The following is a 15,323-nucleotide window of genomic DNA, read 5'->3' on the forward strand; positions in this document are numbered from 1 at the left end:
TCTCACTTTTCTGCAGTGGGATGCATCATACATCTTTATATACAGTCTGTGGTGTGTGTGTGTGTGTGTGTGTGCGTACGTGCGTGTGCACGCTGTGGTTCACAGTCAGCACTTTCAGTGTCTTATACCATTTCCCATAGCGGTCACTTTAAATACAGCTCAGCCTATAAATGTTGCATAAAGGAAACTCGTATGATTCCAACCCATTAGGCCACAACACCACTGATAAGGTCATGTTTTTATTGGCACATTAATTATTTAACACAACTCACGCAAAGATTTTTTTTTTTTTTTTTAAAGATTTTATTAATTTGCAAAAGAAAACACGCAGAAGGAGTCCTAAAAAACGCTTCGGATCAACATTCCACTTATATATCAAGTTCGAAACTAAAATGCAGCACAGAAAAAAGGAAAGAGATAAAGTGACCCAGGGTTTTCACTAAATTTGCAAAGACCCCATCAAAATAAAAGTGAATATGTAAACATGTATAGTTTAAAAGTGGAAAAAGCTTGGACACAGACTGTTTGAGGCGGATGGCTCTCATGACACATTGGCCTCTTGGTTAATGAGTGTGTTCAGGTCCAGTTTGGTCTTTTCCAGCGCCGCAGTCTTGGCCCTCCGTGAGGGACGCAACACAGCAGCCGACTCTGGGACATTTTCTCCGTCACTGTCGTCAAAAACAAGACCGATATATGTGACATATTAGGGAAACTTCAAATCGCTCATGGTCATGTGAAGATTTGTAAATAAGTGGCATCACGGCTGGAAATAGTTCCTCACCTCTCCTCTGAGGACTCTGCTCTCCTGCTCGGCTTTCTGCCCCCCTTGGCTACGCAGACTTTCCTTTGACCTGCGCGCACACACACAAACACTCGGGTTACCTCCACATGCTGATTCAACTTCTTGACTCAGGTAGATGAGAAGAGATCTAAAAATACAATGGTGCTGTGGAAAATCTGCGGTTTCAGAGGCGCAGACACAAACCCTGCCTCACCTCTTTTAGCTCTCTTGGTGGATTTTGATGGATCGTCTGTTGCGGGTTCTGTGGAGACAGGCAATTGTTATTTCTGCATTTCCTCCATCTGCTCGCCGCATTCTTCTCTTGACAAACAGCGAACGAGAGCAACCGAGGCATTTTTAATCCACTTAGCAACATTCTGGTAATAAAACGTAATCCTTTTAGGGGTGAAGCTGTCACCACTGTGCAGCATAAATCTGGTCTGACACAGACATGAGGAGGTAACGCTCGCTGCAGCTGCAGAGTATCAGGTGGCCTTTCATGTCTATTTAAAGCTCTGTTTGCATGTGTACCGTCCGCGTTGACATCCAGGGGTTGGAGTGCACTGGCGCTGAGGAGCTCGGTCTGTTCTTTTGAGTCCGCCAGCTGATAAATCATCTTCTCCAGGGCGCGGAGGCAGACCCGGTCCTTCACCACCTGAAGGACAGAGGAAACACGATGTAGAGGCCGACTTCACCAGATAATCTGATGGATTCTGTGACGGCGCAGGAACTCGAAGGGAAAAAAAAATGTTTCTGTTCCTCCTCCCTCTCTGCTGTACCTGGACGAGCTGCTGCAGCAGGGAGAGCAGATCCTTCCTGACCGTCTCGTCCCGGCTCAGATCCAGGCTGCTCAGCGTCTTCGCGTAGAGACGCACCTCTGGGGCCGTGGGGTCGTTCAGCATCTCGCCGCACAGACGCACCGCCAAGTAGTCGTGCACGCACACCTCCTGTTTCAGAAGATTAGGCCTTTAAAACCATTCACTGGACGGCGTTCGCTCTAATGGAAGCTGCGGTGCTTATTGCAGCGCAGTAAAAGACTCAGCGAGTCAATAAAAGCATGAATGCTAATAAACAGGGTTTCTCCAGGGTCAAAACATAAACTCGCTGAAGTTATTAAAGTCCAGGTTAGTCGGCGTGAACGTCTCTCACCTCTGTGTTCGCCGAGGGCTTGATGAGGGAACTCGGGCGGGTCAGCTCCACAAACAGCTCAACCACGTTGGTGATGTCCACCTCGGCCAGCGGCGAGGTGGCCGGAGCGTTCAGCAGGGTCCGGACCGTCGGCAGGAAGCTGTCCTCCACGACCTCCTGGTGGGCCCTGAAACACACACCAGCCGGCGCCAGATCAGAACCGCTGCACTGGAAAACTGTGCTGCAGTGTGTGCGTGTGTGTGTGTGTGTGTGTGTGTGTGGGGTGACCTGCTCTCGCGGGCGTAGAGCTGGAAGAAGACGCCGAGGCAGTGGCGCAGGCGCGTGTCGTCCTCCGTGACGGGGTTGTACCACAGCAGCACCAGGCGGGACAGCATCTTGGAGCTGGACATGCGGCCCATGTAGATGAGTTTGGCCAAGCCCTCCGCCGTCTCCGTCCGCAGGTCGGACACCTGGAACCGCCCCGTTCGCACGTTACATTCCTGAACGAGGCACCGACTCGCCCCGCCGTCGGCCCGAGTCGATCTTTCACCCTCACCTCGCTGTCCAGGAACTCGGAGAGCATCATGAGGATGCTCTGCGCCGTGTCTTCTCCCTTCTCGACGGCCGCCGCCGCCGCCATGTCGTCCTCCTGCTTGTCGGGCGACTGGGAGGGTGGCGCCGGCTGACTGCCGGCCGTTTCACTGAGCAGCTGGAACCCGAACACCAGCAGCAGGTCGATGATGGCGCGCAGAGCGCTGATCCGGATCTTCACCTCGTCCAGCTGGGCGATCTGAAGAGCACCACACAATGAGCAGGTTCACAGGTTTCATCTGCGTCTCTCAGAGCACTGCCTTTTCATTTTTTATACACTCCATGTTGAAATCACCTGTAGCAGCAGCACCATGTGGGTCTTGGCCAGCTCCTTACTGTGCAGCGTGCACGTTCCCAGGCACAGCACGGCCATGTTGCGGACGGCAGGGTGAGCGTTGGCGATGCTGGGCAGGACCTGACCGCAGAGCAGAGAACCAGTGAATGAAACATATTTAGTTCAGTTTTATAACTGAGGGAACGGATTAAATTTTAATGCTGAGAACAATCCTGTGGATTAAACACCTCCGATGACAGTGTTAAAGAAAAAGAAAAAAAAAACTGCTCTAAAATGTTAGAAAGTCAGTTGAGCTTTACAAATATGTCGAGCGTTTCATTAGAGGCATTCAGCGACGTGCAGCAGACAAGGATAAATCAGCCACAAAGCCTGGGAAAGTAGTTCCTAAAAGATCTTGTGATCTGTGAAAATGTAGAAGTGCGGGTCTGTCTTTACCAGAGAGGTCATCAAGGCGCTGATCGTCGGCCCAAGTCGAGTCTTCATGCTCATCTGCTTCAGCAGCTCGGCACACATGGTGAGGCATCTCAAGAGGGTCTCCGGATCGCTCTGACAGACAGAGAGGAAAGGATTCACTGGGTGTCGGATCCACAGGTGACGCTTATTGAGCCGTTTTGTACCTTCTCGGTGCGGGTCTCTTTGTCTGCCGGCTGGCTGCTTTCTGCGATTTCCTGAATTATCTGGTTCCTGCGGTTCTCGAGGTCAGTGATGGAGCTCTTTAGCTCTGCGGCTCGATTGAACTCCTGCGCAGCGATGCACTCCTCCAGAGTTTGTTTCGCCTCCAAGACGCGCACCTTCACCTCTGCGAGCTGGAACGGGAGGGGGGAGGACATAAACAGAGTCACTCCCGAGCTGCGGCGCACTCCGGAGGTCTGCTGACCGTGGAGACGGTCAGCCGCGCCTCCGCTAACTGGAAAAACAACAACAGCTGAGGCCCGCTGCCAGGTTACAACCCTCCGGAGGCTGCTTTGCTTCGCTCAGACGAACGAAGGGATGGAAGAGACCAGGTGTACAGAATGGAAGGGAGGAAAAAAAAAAAAACCTTGGGAGTCAGACCGATGTTCTTATCACCCATCTGGCTTCCAACGCAGCTTCATTAACGGCAGAGACTAATGCAAAGGCCACGATGACTCGACAGTCACAGGGCAGATCGAGCTGAGGCTTACAGACGACCACAGGAGGAAGATAAGAAAACTGACGGGTTACTTTAGTGAACATGAGCTGCACTTTCCATCACATTTATTAAATGTGCTTCCTCCCCAAACAGAAACCATCTGCCAGCGAAATGCAGAGTGGGGCAGACAAACAGAAACAGGCAGGAGAGAAGTGAGTGTACACACAGTGCAGAAGAAAGCAGATTAGAACTGATCAAGAAAAAGCGAGAAATTCCAGAGCAGGAAATGATTACTAATCTCATTTTATGGCAGTCAGATGCCAGCGCGATTACTTTTAATTATGTAATATTGTGCTGAATATTCACACGATTCCGATTTCAGCAGCACACAGTGAGACAAACTACGTTCATTTATGAGAATCCAAACCCGATTTCAATCATTTAAACAAAACGGTGCGTTTGGAAGGAAAGGCAGATTGAACTGATTCTGGAAGCCTTCATTTAGCGGAGCGAAACCCACCTGGACCTGCTGCCGGCGGCTCTCGGCCTCGTCCAGCGGCCGGCTGGCCTCCATGATGGGCTCCCTCACGTCGGAGATGATTTCTGCCACCTGTGCGACACAAAGGCAGCTCGGTTAAACACCAGTCTCAGAAATCAGAAACCCTTTGGTGAGCGTCCCTCTGCTAACTCACGATTCATTTCAACTAGGAAACGTGCCCGGACACCACGAACAGCAACAACCTCACATCAGCAGAGTTTGGATTCGGGAGTGACAGGAGACCCACCGTTTGGATGCGCTTGTGGTCGTCGGGGATGAGAGCCAGAAGTTTTTCAGTGAGCAGGAAGATCAGGGAGGACGGGGTCTGTGGAAGAGCCAGCATCTCCTGGAGAACAGCCAGCACACGCTTTCTACAGACACACACACAACTTCATGAGACTCAAAAAAGCGATAAAACATCAGCATGTTGATTAAATCCACTTTAGGATCAAAAGTAACCAGGACTGGACAATAAGCCGAGTTAATTCAATAGAATTCTCTCAGACTGGGCTTGTAGGATCTCTTTGATTCTTCACAGACGCAGGTTTCTCAGCGGATCTCCAGCTGGTTTAGAAAACTTTTTATTATTGTATTGTTGACTGTCTTTTACCTGCCGCCCTCCTCGTTGGTATCCAGACAAGCGATGAGGTGGATGAGCTGCTGTGAAATGAACTCTTTGGTCATGACCAGCTCCAGCTGGTTAAAGTCGGCCCTCTGCTCCTCTGACAGAACAGGCACTGCCTTCAGACACCTGCAGCAGTCGGAGTCAAGAGTCAAGCAGCGGCTCTCAGGGACCACAGACAGTATTTTGAAGCACAATAAAAAAAATACAGAAGAGAATAAATTCAAGTGGCTCCACAGTCATTAAATGGCAACACAGCAGCATGCAAGCAAATGTAGCACATATACGGTAAATAAGATGGACGATACTGAGTAGGCCCAACAAATTAAAACACATTATTGCTCATTAGGGACAGGATTTTGAGCATGCAGGCTAAAAATATCCCTTTTAGGGTAACTGTGCTCTCCTGGGGACAGTGGGAAGAGCGCCACTGATTAAAAGAAAAACTCGCCAAGTAAAAGTAACCAAAACTACATGAAAATCCTCAGTGTTGTAGCCCAGAAGTGGAATGCTACCGATGCACAAATCATTAGAGAAAAATAAAAATGGTATTCAGTGTATACTTCTCTTACCCGCTGAGGTATTGAGCATAAGTGGCAGCGTCTGGCAGCACCTGCTCCAGCATTTCTTCCCCTTCATCTCCTTTTTTCTTGAAGAACTCGCACAGAGATCTCCAGTAGAGCACATTTTCACAGGACAGAGAATCCACCGGAATCAGCCTCCTGATCAAAAGACACGTTTGTTTGTTTCCACCATCGGATGTTTCATTAAAGCACCAAATGTGAGCGAGCGAGGGAAGCCAGGGTGCGAGTGTACCTGCTGTCAAGCTGCACTCGGTTCTCCAGCAGCTCCTCGGTGGACATGTTTCTGAGGACGGCTTTCAGCGTGTCCAGAGCCGTCTCTGCACAGTTCTCCACATCCAGCCTGTGGAGCAGCTCGATGACGTCCCCATCCAGCCGCTGCAGCCAGGCGGGCAGCAGGCGAGAGCAGACCACTTCCCTCACCGCTTCTACAAAACAGTTAGTCATATAAATTATTTATAACAGAGATTTTAAGCTTTAATGTTGTTAACTGTATATTTTTTATTCATATATGAGAAAAGACGGACGGTAGCCGATTACCTGAGGTGTCACTGAGACCCTGCTGCAGAAGACTCACTCTCTGTGCGATGGTAAGGGCTTTAATGTGAACCTTGTCAGCCAGGACCTTCAACAGAATGAAAAAATACAATTAATGAACAAGGACTTGGTTTCTTGTGTACACATATTTTTCACTCGATTTTATTCCAGTGCCTGCTTGCCTGGTATGCCAGTTTGCGAACAGTCTCCTTGATGTCACGGGTGCGTTTCAGCACTTTGGGGAGAGTCAGAGGTGACATGGCAATGCAGGACAGAACGGCACGTCGCACCTCGGCATTACAGTCATTTTCCAAAATCAACATAAACGCTGAAATATTAAACAAACAGAAATACCTGTGTGTTAGTGCGATGGTCATTGGTCAATGACAAACAAAAAGGTTCTGAAGACTTGACTTAAAGAACAACTAATATTCTACTTTTGGGAACAAACCATTGATGGTGGGACATTCAGCGTCCTTGGGTTGCTGCAGGCGAGTCATGGCCAGAGCAGCCTGAATCCTCACGTTGGGAAACTTGTCGGTGACCCGGACCAGCATGGCTTGGTGAATACGGTCGAAGAGGTCGTCATCAATCTGTGCATTCTCTGCCATGCTGCCCAGCAGCTTATTGATCAGCTGGCACACCCGGAAGCGCACCGCGTGGCTGCTGACTTTATGAGACTGGGAGAAAAAGAAGGGAGAGAATGCAAATGTCCAAGGAGGTTGTGAAAAGGTAAAAACAAAAAGGTGACACATGTGGGATACACTCATACACACACTCATGTTTCTACCTCCAGCAGGAAGTTGAAGATGAAACTCAGAAATGGATGATCGTCTTCCTCTTCCTCCTCCTCCTCCTCCTGCTGCTCCTCTTCCTCATCCTCTGCTCTTGGTGGGGACTGGAAGCTTGTAGCAAACCTCACAACAAACTCAATGACGCTTTCAACTGAAGGCTCGCGCTTGTACACAATCATTGCATACTTCAGATAGTGGACAAACTCCTCATGAAACAGGGTCTTATCTTCAAGCTGAAGGAGGAGAGAAAGAGGAGGTGATCAGTAACAGAATATACAGAGCATACAAACACAAAGGTTGGATAGATTCTTTACAATGAATATAGTCATGAGTTTCATAAATTCTTGAGTTAGAACAATTCAAACAACCTTTTCTTAGTGACAATATTTTTATTGTGGTCACCACCCCGATCGTTGTTACTCGTGTCTGATCTAGACAATCATGGCTCATGAATGTGTTTATTTTCATCAATAAGCAGTCCAAACAACAGAGACGGAGATTACAGTTTCTAAACAGTGCATTACAGCAACTAAAAATTACCACCTGATATGATTGATAGTTTCCTCACTTAATTTGTTAAATACGTCTAAAAATGGAATAAAAACAATTACTAATATTTACATTTGTAGTTCAGTTTCGTCTCAAACAGCAGTATCAATGTAAAATAGCTGGCTAATAACTAGTCATTAATCACCTCACAAATGTGGTCCATACAGCTAAATTTGATCTGAGCACATAACTTTAAACATGTATCTTTGAAACATCAAGAAATGTTCATTTTCAAAACAGGAAATCGCAACAAAAAGCCCATCACTTCCTCTCAATTAGTTATTGCTGTAGTGATAACTTATCCTTTGCCTTCTGGCAGAGACATGAACATTGTCTGAGGATATTAGATTGTTTGTTTCAGCAGCAGGTCACACACGGACTCCCACCTTGTTGTAGCGGCTCTTCAGACTCGCCACCAGCTTGGCCTTGTTGTTGTGTCCCTTCTGGGCGCGCTGAAACGCCTCCTTGATGTCTATTTCATTGTCAGCAGTCATCTTTCCTTCACAGACACGGAGATGAAACAGTTTCAGACAGCAGCAGTTGTGATCAGAGTCCCAGCAAACAGTGAGGGCGATCTGTCCCGCAGCGGCTCATTAACCTCAACTCCCCCTGAAACAAAGGAGCAACGAAGCCAAGCCGCGCGAGACGGCTTCCCTCTGGGAAGCTTTGACTAACAAGTTACGTTAGCGTTGAAAAACACAATAATGTTAGAAAATAGCAAGTAAATACCTTTAAAGTTTTAAACTTTGCACTATCTCCTTTTTCGCTCTCGTCAAACTGCCGCCAGTTTCAAATTCGATACGAGATCTCGCGAGACTTAAAATCCCGGCGACGTCATCACGCACGTTACGTCGTCATCACGGAGTAAGCGTGCAGTCGGCTTGTAGTAAAAAATCTCAAATGGGAAATAGAATTTATGTAAGGCGCTTTGGGGTGATTTTAGTGATGTACCGATTGCACTGCGCAAATGATGGATCATATAAAGAATAATGTGTGTTTAAAGATCCGTTGATCGCGCCGCAAATTAGCAGCCAATTGTCGCAATCTATCAGTCTTGCTGGTTTGTTCTTGTGAAATCTGTCAGTCTTTTGTATTTTGTTGATTTAACGCAGACGGAAAGTCCCGTATCACTCACACTAGTAAGGATCCATTATTTGCGCAGCGCCGTCACCCTGGCCATTTTTAGTGTATGTCTTGATGTTATATGTCATGATTATGACTTTATAGATCAGTTTTGTTTTGTTTTGTTTTGTTTTGTTTTGTTTTGTTTATTTAAGATATAACCAGTAGAACATATACAATGTGAATGAAGCAGGGAAAAATGAAAATTTATTCAGTGTAGTTTCTCTTTACTATATCACAGGAAAGAAAGGCAAAATTATTGAAGGGATTTAAGTATTTAAGCCAATGCAAATACATTTATATAGCATCATTCACACGCAAAGTAATTCACAGTTCTTTACAGAGAAATGCATCGTTATTAACATAAAGGTAATAAAGTAAGTTAAATCTACTATTAGGTGGACAGAGTAATTAAATTATAATATTTTAAGGCCTGATTTTTAAAAAAAATAGTGAGTGTGCTAGCAGTCGTAGGGTGTTCAGAAAGTTTGTTTTGCAGGTGAGGAAAAGTTGTGTCACCTTATTTGTCTCTGATTCTGAAAAAACTTAGTAAACCTGTTGCTGAGGATCTGGGTCTTTGTGTTTCATATTCTAAAGTAGATCTGAGATATGTTTAGACCGAAGACCATTCGGGCTGTATCATGCTTTTTCAGCTAGTCCAAATCCTAGAAATGGCATTAACATGGTAATAGTTTATTTTTGGCGCTTAGTAAAAGTCATTTTGTGTGAAATAAAAGATTTTCTGGGGCTAATTCTGAAACCCGGAAGAGAAAACGCTCTGTTTCACTGAAAATCCCGCCTCTCCGCTTGTGGACTTCGATTGACAGCGTACTTCAGCCAATCAGCGCTTCAAAACAAATACGCTGGCTCGCTTTAGCTCTTTAGCTCTAGCTTCTTTACACGCAAAAACACGCGAAAACGTCTTTTCCTGTGAGAAACTCACCAAGCGCAGACCCTTCAGACTCTTGCTCTTGCTTGACTGTTGCTTTCAGACGATGGTTAAAGTTTATCTCCGTAATCGGAGTTACAAAAAGCAGCAACGCTGATTGCCGAGGGCCTGCGGGGAGGGGGGCTCAGTGGAGCCATCTTCTCCGTGTGACGTGACCGTGGGAAACAGAGCGTTTTCACGGGTACGAGAGGGGTGCCTCTCTGACCAGCACAACAAGGAGGAAAGCTCAAACACACAGGCATGAAGGAAAAAAACCCTTTGGGGGTGTTTTAGGTGAGTACATAACTATATAACAAGGTTAAAACATACAAAAAGTGAATTTTGCATGATACAGCCCCTTTAAGACCAGAAGGCTTTGAAGTTAATCCTTTGACACACAAGCAGCCAGTGTAGACATTTAAGCACAGGTGTAATATGCTCCATCCACTTTGTGTTGACGTTGTGAATGAACAGCAGATTTTTTTACTGAGACTTGTAGACGCACCCTTTAAATAACTGAGTCGATCAAAAATAAATGTATGAACAAGTTTCTCTACATCTTGTTCAGTCAGAAATCATTAAATTTTTTAATTATTATTCTCTTCACAATGATGAGTTTCTGTTTTCAGGGTACTGTTGCCAGGGTACACCCTGAAGGGGCTGTCAGTCCATCACCGGACAAACACAGAGACATACAATCATTCACACCTACAGGAAATTTATGCTGGCCAAGCTCAGACGTTTAAAACTGCAGGAGAGAATCAGAGTACCTAGAGAAAACCCCCACACAAAGAGAATGTGCAAATTAAAACTGGAAGGCCCTGGTCTGAAAGCCCCTGTCCTTCTCAGTCAAAAGCACTACTGTGTCTTACCACTTATGTCACTTAAAAATATATTTTGAGATAAGTAGGCTACATGAAAATACCAGTGAATAACCTAATAACACAAGTTTAAGCATGTCATTCAGGAGATCCTTCACAGCAGAGGCAGAGCGTGGGTCTCAGTACAGAGGGGGCGGAGCATTCTCGGGCCCTTATGATAGTAATTTTACCATTCAAACAATACCTCATCCTACCATCAAACAACACAATAATGCTCACTTTTCTTAAGCCAATCAAACCTATATGCCTCAGAAAGCAGAATAAAGTCACAAACCAATTCACAAACTTGTTCTGAAGAACAAATACACGTACGCACACACACACACACACACACACACACACACACACACACACACACACACACAAATGCAGCCTGAAGGGTGTCAATCTCAGAGCGGCCGCTGTCCATGGTGCTGAAAACTCAAATTAAAATCTCACTGGCTAAATCTGTACCATCTTTGATACAGCTTAAATATAAAATGAACACAGCTGTTCTAAACTTACATGATCTATTCAGATAGATATACACACAGCTATCTATATCTTTTGGAATTCACGTATATTAGGAAAAAAAAATAGACTCAGCGGTCTCTTATAGTTGAGAGCAACACAAGGCACATTCAAATTCATTCAGGTGTTTAAGACCACAGCATTTTGCTAAAGATAATATTTTTGAAGGTTTCACTGACTCACCAATGGCTCCGATGTTAGGTTTTGGGTAGTACCGCTAGCGGCTAGCATAGTGTTTAGCATACTGTTTAACTTCCCTCCAAAGAGTTCAAATCAAGTGCAAAAGAAAAAACTTGTTCATGCCGCACAGCCAAGCAGCACAGGCTTACAGCTGTGATGCATTCATGGACAGTCGTAATGTAAGAATTGGCAAATTGGAGCCCACAATCATATGCGTATACCTTCTCTCACACACTGCACATTTTATTATAATAATTTATTTACGAGTAAATGTGAACACATCACATGAAACGGGGCCCTATGACCTTGTGGGCCCTGGGGCAACCGCCCCCTTGCCCCCACTCTGGCTCCTCTACAGCTTTACAGCATTGTTCAGCCACAGCATGCTTAACAAAGGATCAACTGAAAAAGGACAAAGATGAGTGCAAGACATCTTGATTGTAAGATAAAATGAAAACAGCACAAAAGGTAATATGTGCATGCTTCAAGAAAAGAACACGGACGAATTCAGCTGCGACTTTTAATACCCAAGAGAGATTTCTGACTCCCTGGGGTTTCCAGTCCGTAGCCCGGAACCAATCAGGTGAGAAAAAAAATCCTATTACTGCGGATTATGTTACTGCGTTACTGTGTTTTACTGTGGTTTAATGTTTTATCTTTCTATGTTTGTCAGGATCAAAACTGACAGTTATGCCATTCAGAGTAAGTGCAGATTCTGTGTTTGTGCTTTGAGGTCCAGAGCCACAGCTGCCCTTCCAGCTGTGGAAGAAACAGGGAGCCCGCCCCTGGGATGAACAGGAGCGTGCTTCTCCAAAGAAGGAATCTCATTTTATAATGTTTCTGAAAATCACTTTAATGTTACTCTGTCAGTTTTATTTAGATTCTGCGTGCATGTGACCAGCATCACCATGGTGGTGTTTTATCATCTTGAATATTTATGGTTTGAAAGAACAAAAAGTCTCTCTGTTGGATCACAGTTGCTGTCAATTGCAAAAAAAAAAAAGATGTGAAAGAAATGAGTTTTGCCACTTCAGCAAACACTGGAGTTGTGTGATATTTAAACATTTAAATGCTTTCTAGTGAGATTCTCACACTGCATTAAATTATCAATGCATGGAATAAGGTCTGCTGTGCTCCACAAAAACACACTAACTCATTATTAACACAAATACAAGTCTGATGGTTGATGTTCGGTATCTCCTCATAAAGTGTAAATTACAATCTTCCTTATTGATTTAAGTGTTGCCTGGTAAATTAATTTAATTTTGACAGTGCATCCTCACCAATCTCCCATGGATCAGTCACACCTTACTCACATATTTATCGTGATGACTGTCATGCAAGATGCTCACACATCACTGGGACAAATGTTGCTCAGTGTCCGCACAATGACATTTTGACACATGTGATAGAGGATTAAACCAAGAACCAAATATGGGGCTGGGAATCTCCTGCTGTGAGTGAACCAGGTACACTTGAGCTGCTTTTCTTGTGATTACCTACAATCCAATTTGTTTGGCAATATCTTGTCTTAAGGCTTCATTATGATATTGTAATTGTAGAAATAAAAAAAAAGAATATTGTAAAATTGCATGTTTCTTAGAGCTGGTTAAAAAAAAGAATCTCAATCATGTATTTTTAAAGCTGAACAATACATTGTCTTCATCCATTTTTTACACTCCCTTCGAATGTTCAGACCAGCCATTGCACTCCTAACATCTTGAGTTGTGGTTTTGACAGGCCATCAACCAGCCTTTATTCCCTGGGCTTTCAGGAGTATCACAGCTAAGCTTATAGAAAACATTTTTAATAGCTTGCTTCACCAATATCAACTTGAAAACACTGGCTTTTCTGAGAGAGTTGAAAAAACGAGAGAATTGATTTTACTGCTGCATAACTAATCATTCCTGTGGGGGGAAATAACGCTACATAACAAAACACAACATCACATTTTGCCTTTTTGAAAAACACTGGCAAGTAGGGAATGAGAAACACACTTTGACCAATCGGCAACAAACTCTATGACTTTGTTGGAGGGTGATGGGACAACTTGTGCTTCATTTTGTTAATGTTATTTTTCCAACATTGAAGTAAGATTTTTTTTTTTGGACTTTGGGATTAATTTTAATCCAATGATGTTGTTTAACTCCCCCATAATATGTTGAACTACTGTGTAATTCAAGCAACATCCATTCTAACAACACAAATGCTGTCAGCTCATGGGACTGTATACATGACTTTCATATCAACACTCTTTATGTAAATCTATATGGAAACAGTGATGGAGGGGTGGAACAGGAGTGCATTTCTTTATTTTCCCCAAGGTACAATCCACAGCTGTTTATTGATCCCCTGACATGCACACATCTAATGCTCTGCAGTAAAAGCTATATAGGTAGGCCTATACTGTTCCTCTCTGACTTTGTGTAGATTTCATACAAGCAAATTTCACTCTTGGGCTTTTTCTTCTTTCTGATACAATCAAAATTTTACTTGCATTGAAAATATAGCCCAGAGAAAAAGAGCAGTATACTAACACCTAACATCAACGAGAAAAACTCGCCATTTAAAAGAAAAGAAAAGAAAAGAAAAGAAAAGAAAAGTGGCCCCAGCGTCTCACGGGATCCAAAAACTACCTGGTAACAAGGGTACAGCAGCGGGCTGGGTACCACCCCACACTGACACGAGTGGGACCCTTTAAGATTCCGCGGAGCCTCTACTTCCAGAGGCAGCATGCGGGGGTCGGTTTGTTTCAGAAATAAACCCTCCTGAAACAAGTGGCAGAACAGAATGTTTCCCAGTAACATCGCTGTTAAAGCGTTTTGCCATCTCGTGGGTTTTAAAGGCTGAGATCTGCCCTCTGTGTCATCCTGTTTACGACAACTGACTGATGGAGTAAAATCACACGACTCGTCCCCGGAGACCCCCCGTCCTCCCCCCTCCTCCGCCCGGTGATGGGCATTGATACAGCAGCGCCGGGAGGGTAGGGGCGGGGCGGGGCGGCACTGCAGCAGTGCGCTTCTTCTCGAGCCGTCTCCGGTAATGTTCCATAGGATACACCAGCCCCTCTCCGCCCCTGCCGCGAGACAGGTGGTCGGAATACATGCCCCCGTGCTGCGGCGCTCCACACCGGAATCGTAGAGAGAATATCAAGAGACACAATCGGTTGACAGCAGGAAGCGCGTCCCCGATGGACTTCCAGCGTGTGACCTCCGCGATCACCGGGCGGACAGCGGGAGGAGAGGGGGGCGACGACCGGAACGCACGAGGAGAGCCCCGCCGATCGACCAGCGAACGTTCAGCCGCGGATTCCTCCAGACGCCGTTTCCCGGGAGAGCGCGGGCCGACAGAGGAATGAGATGCACGAGTAAACTAAAGTTGAAGCGATTTCGGTGGGATTTTTCATCCGGGAGGCGGCAGGATCATTTGTGACTACCCTCCGCTCCGGGAAGTTCCGTTACGGGGGGAGGCGGGGGGTTCATTATGGCTTCGGGCGCCGGTAAGGCTGCACAGCCCCCCGGGCCGGGCTCCGCCGTCAACGGGACTGCGGCAGAGTTCCCCAACATCGAGCAGGAGCTGTACGACTACCAGATGCACAGCAAGATGTGCAAGAAGATCGCTCAGCTCACCAAGGTAAGACCTGGCCCGGTGCACCGGAGAGGGGCGCGCGTGCACGAGCTGATGGCCAAAACCACTATCTGTACTATCACTGGCAGCCTCCACGTTACAACGACACCCAGGAGAATAAATAAAACCTTCAAGATCGCATGGAATCGACGCGTGGGTCTGTAGAATCATGCACAGCTCAAGAGAAGTCCAGAGAAAAATGTGTTTCTGTTTTAAACATGATGTTCTCTGAGACCTTTACTCCTTTATGGATGATACTCCTGGGAAAACAGATCTCATTTGGGTGTTTCTTGAACACATTCATAGGAGAACTTGTATCAGTCGGCTCCATGACTGACAGTTATCTGACATTAGATCACTGAGAGCTTAGGTGGAGGCTGCAGACACACACACACACACACACACACATACACACACACGCACTCACACAATGTGAGTGCCAACAAACAACCGAGCAGCGATCAAGGCTGATGCAGAAGCTCATCTTTGCATTCAGTTATCACCTTCCTCGGGATGTGCAAAATGCAAAATGATTGTGCGTTTCACCA

General features: G+C 45.7%; 2 protein-coding genes across 2 annotated transcripts in view; one reads left to right on the plus strand and one right to left on the minus strand.

Moving 5' to 3' along the window:
* Nucleotides 1-309: 309 nt before the first annotated feature.
* Nucleotides 310-8,334, minus strand: ncapg (non-SMC condensin I complex, subunit G). The gene is made up of 22 exons (XM_030093233.1): nucleotides 8,257-8,334; nucleotides 7,914-8,026; nucleotides 6,975-7,211; nucleotides 6,636-6,864; nucleotides 6,367-6,512; nucleotides 6,188-6,272; nucleotides 5,883-6,075; nucleotides 5,639-5,788; nucleotides 5,055-5,195; nucleotides 4,692-4,815; nucleotides 4,427-4,516; nucleotides 3,413-3,601; nucleotides 3,231-3,341; nucleotides 2,796-2,915; nucleotides 2,466-2,699; nucleotides 2,198-2,379; nucleotides 1,931-2,096; nucleotides 1,561-1,728; nucleotides 1,313-1,436; nucleotides 996-1,043; nucleotides 782-851; nucleotides 310-668 (listed from the first exon to the last, which is right to left on the minus strand). The coding sequence occupies exons 2-22, from the start codon at nucleotides 8,019-8,021 to the stop codon at nucleotides 542-544; spliced, it is 3,042 nt and encodes a 1,013-aa protein (XP_029949093.1). The 5' UTR covers nucleotides 8,022-8,026; nucleotides 8,257-8,334; the 3' UTR covers nucleotides 310-541.
* A 5,971-nt stretch (nucleotides 8,335-14,305) lies between these two features.
* The window catches only part of fam184b (family with sequence similarity 184 member B), a 45,514-nt gene continuing 44,496 nt past the window's right edge, over nucleotides 14,306-15,323 (plus strand). Inside the window, exon 1 of the mRNA XM_030092866.1 lies at nucleotides 14,306-14,781. Within this exon, the coding sequence (XP_029948726.1) occupies nucleotides 14,632-14,781 (150 nt within the window). The 5' untranslated portion in view covers nucleotides 14,306-14,631. The remainder of the gene's footprint in view (nucleotides 14,782-15,323) is intronic.

This window comes from Salarias fasciatus, chromosome 6 (assembly GCF_902148845.1).
Source record: "Salarias fasciatus chromosome 6, fSalaFa1.1, whole genome shotgun sequence".
Classification (NCBI taxonomy): domain Eukaryota; kingdom Metazoa; phylum Chordata; class Actinopteri; order Blenniiformes; family Blenniidae; genus Salarias; species Salarias fasciatus.

Coding starts and splice junctions, on each gene's coding strand:
- ncapg (XM_030093233.1), bottom strand. CDS start 8,021: ATGACTGCTGACAATGAAATAGACATCAAGGAGGCGTTTCAGCGCGCC. Junction 7,212..7,913: donor TGAAGAGCCGCTACAACAAG/GTGGGAGTCCGT, acceptor CTCCTCCTTCAG/CTTGAAGATAAGACCCTGTT. Junction 3,602..4,426: donor GCCGCCGGCAGCAGGTCCAG/GTGGGTTTCGCT, acceptor CTCCCGTTCCAG/CTCGCAGAGGTGAAGGTGCG.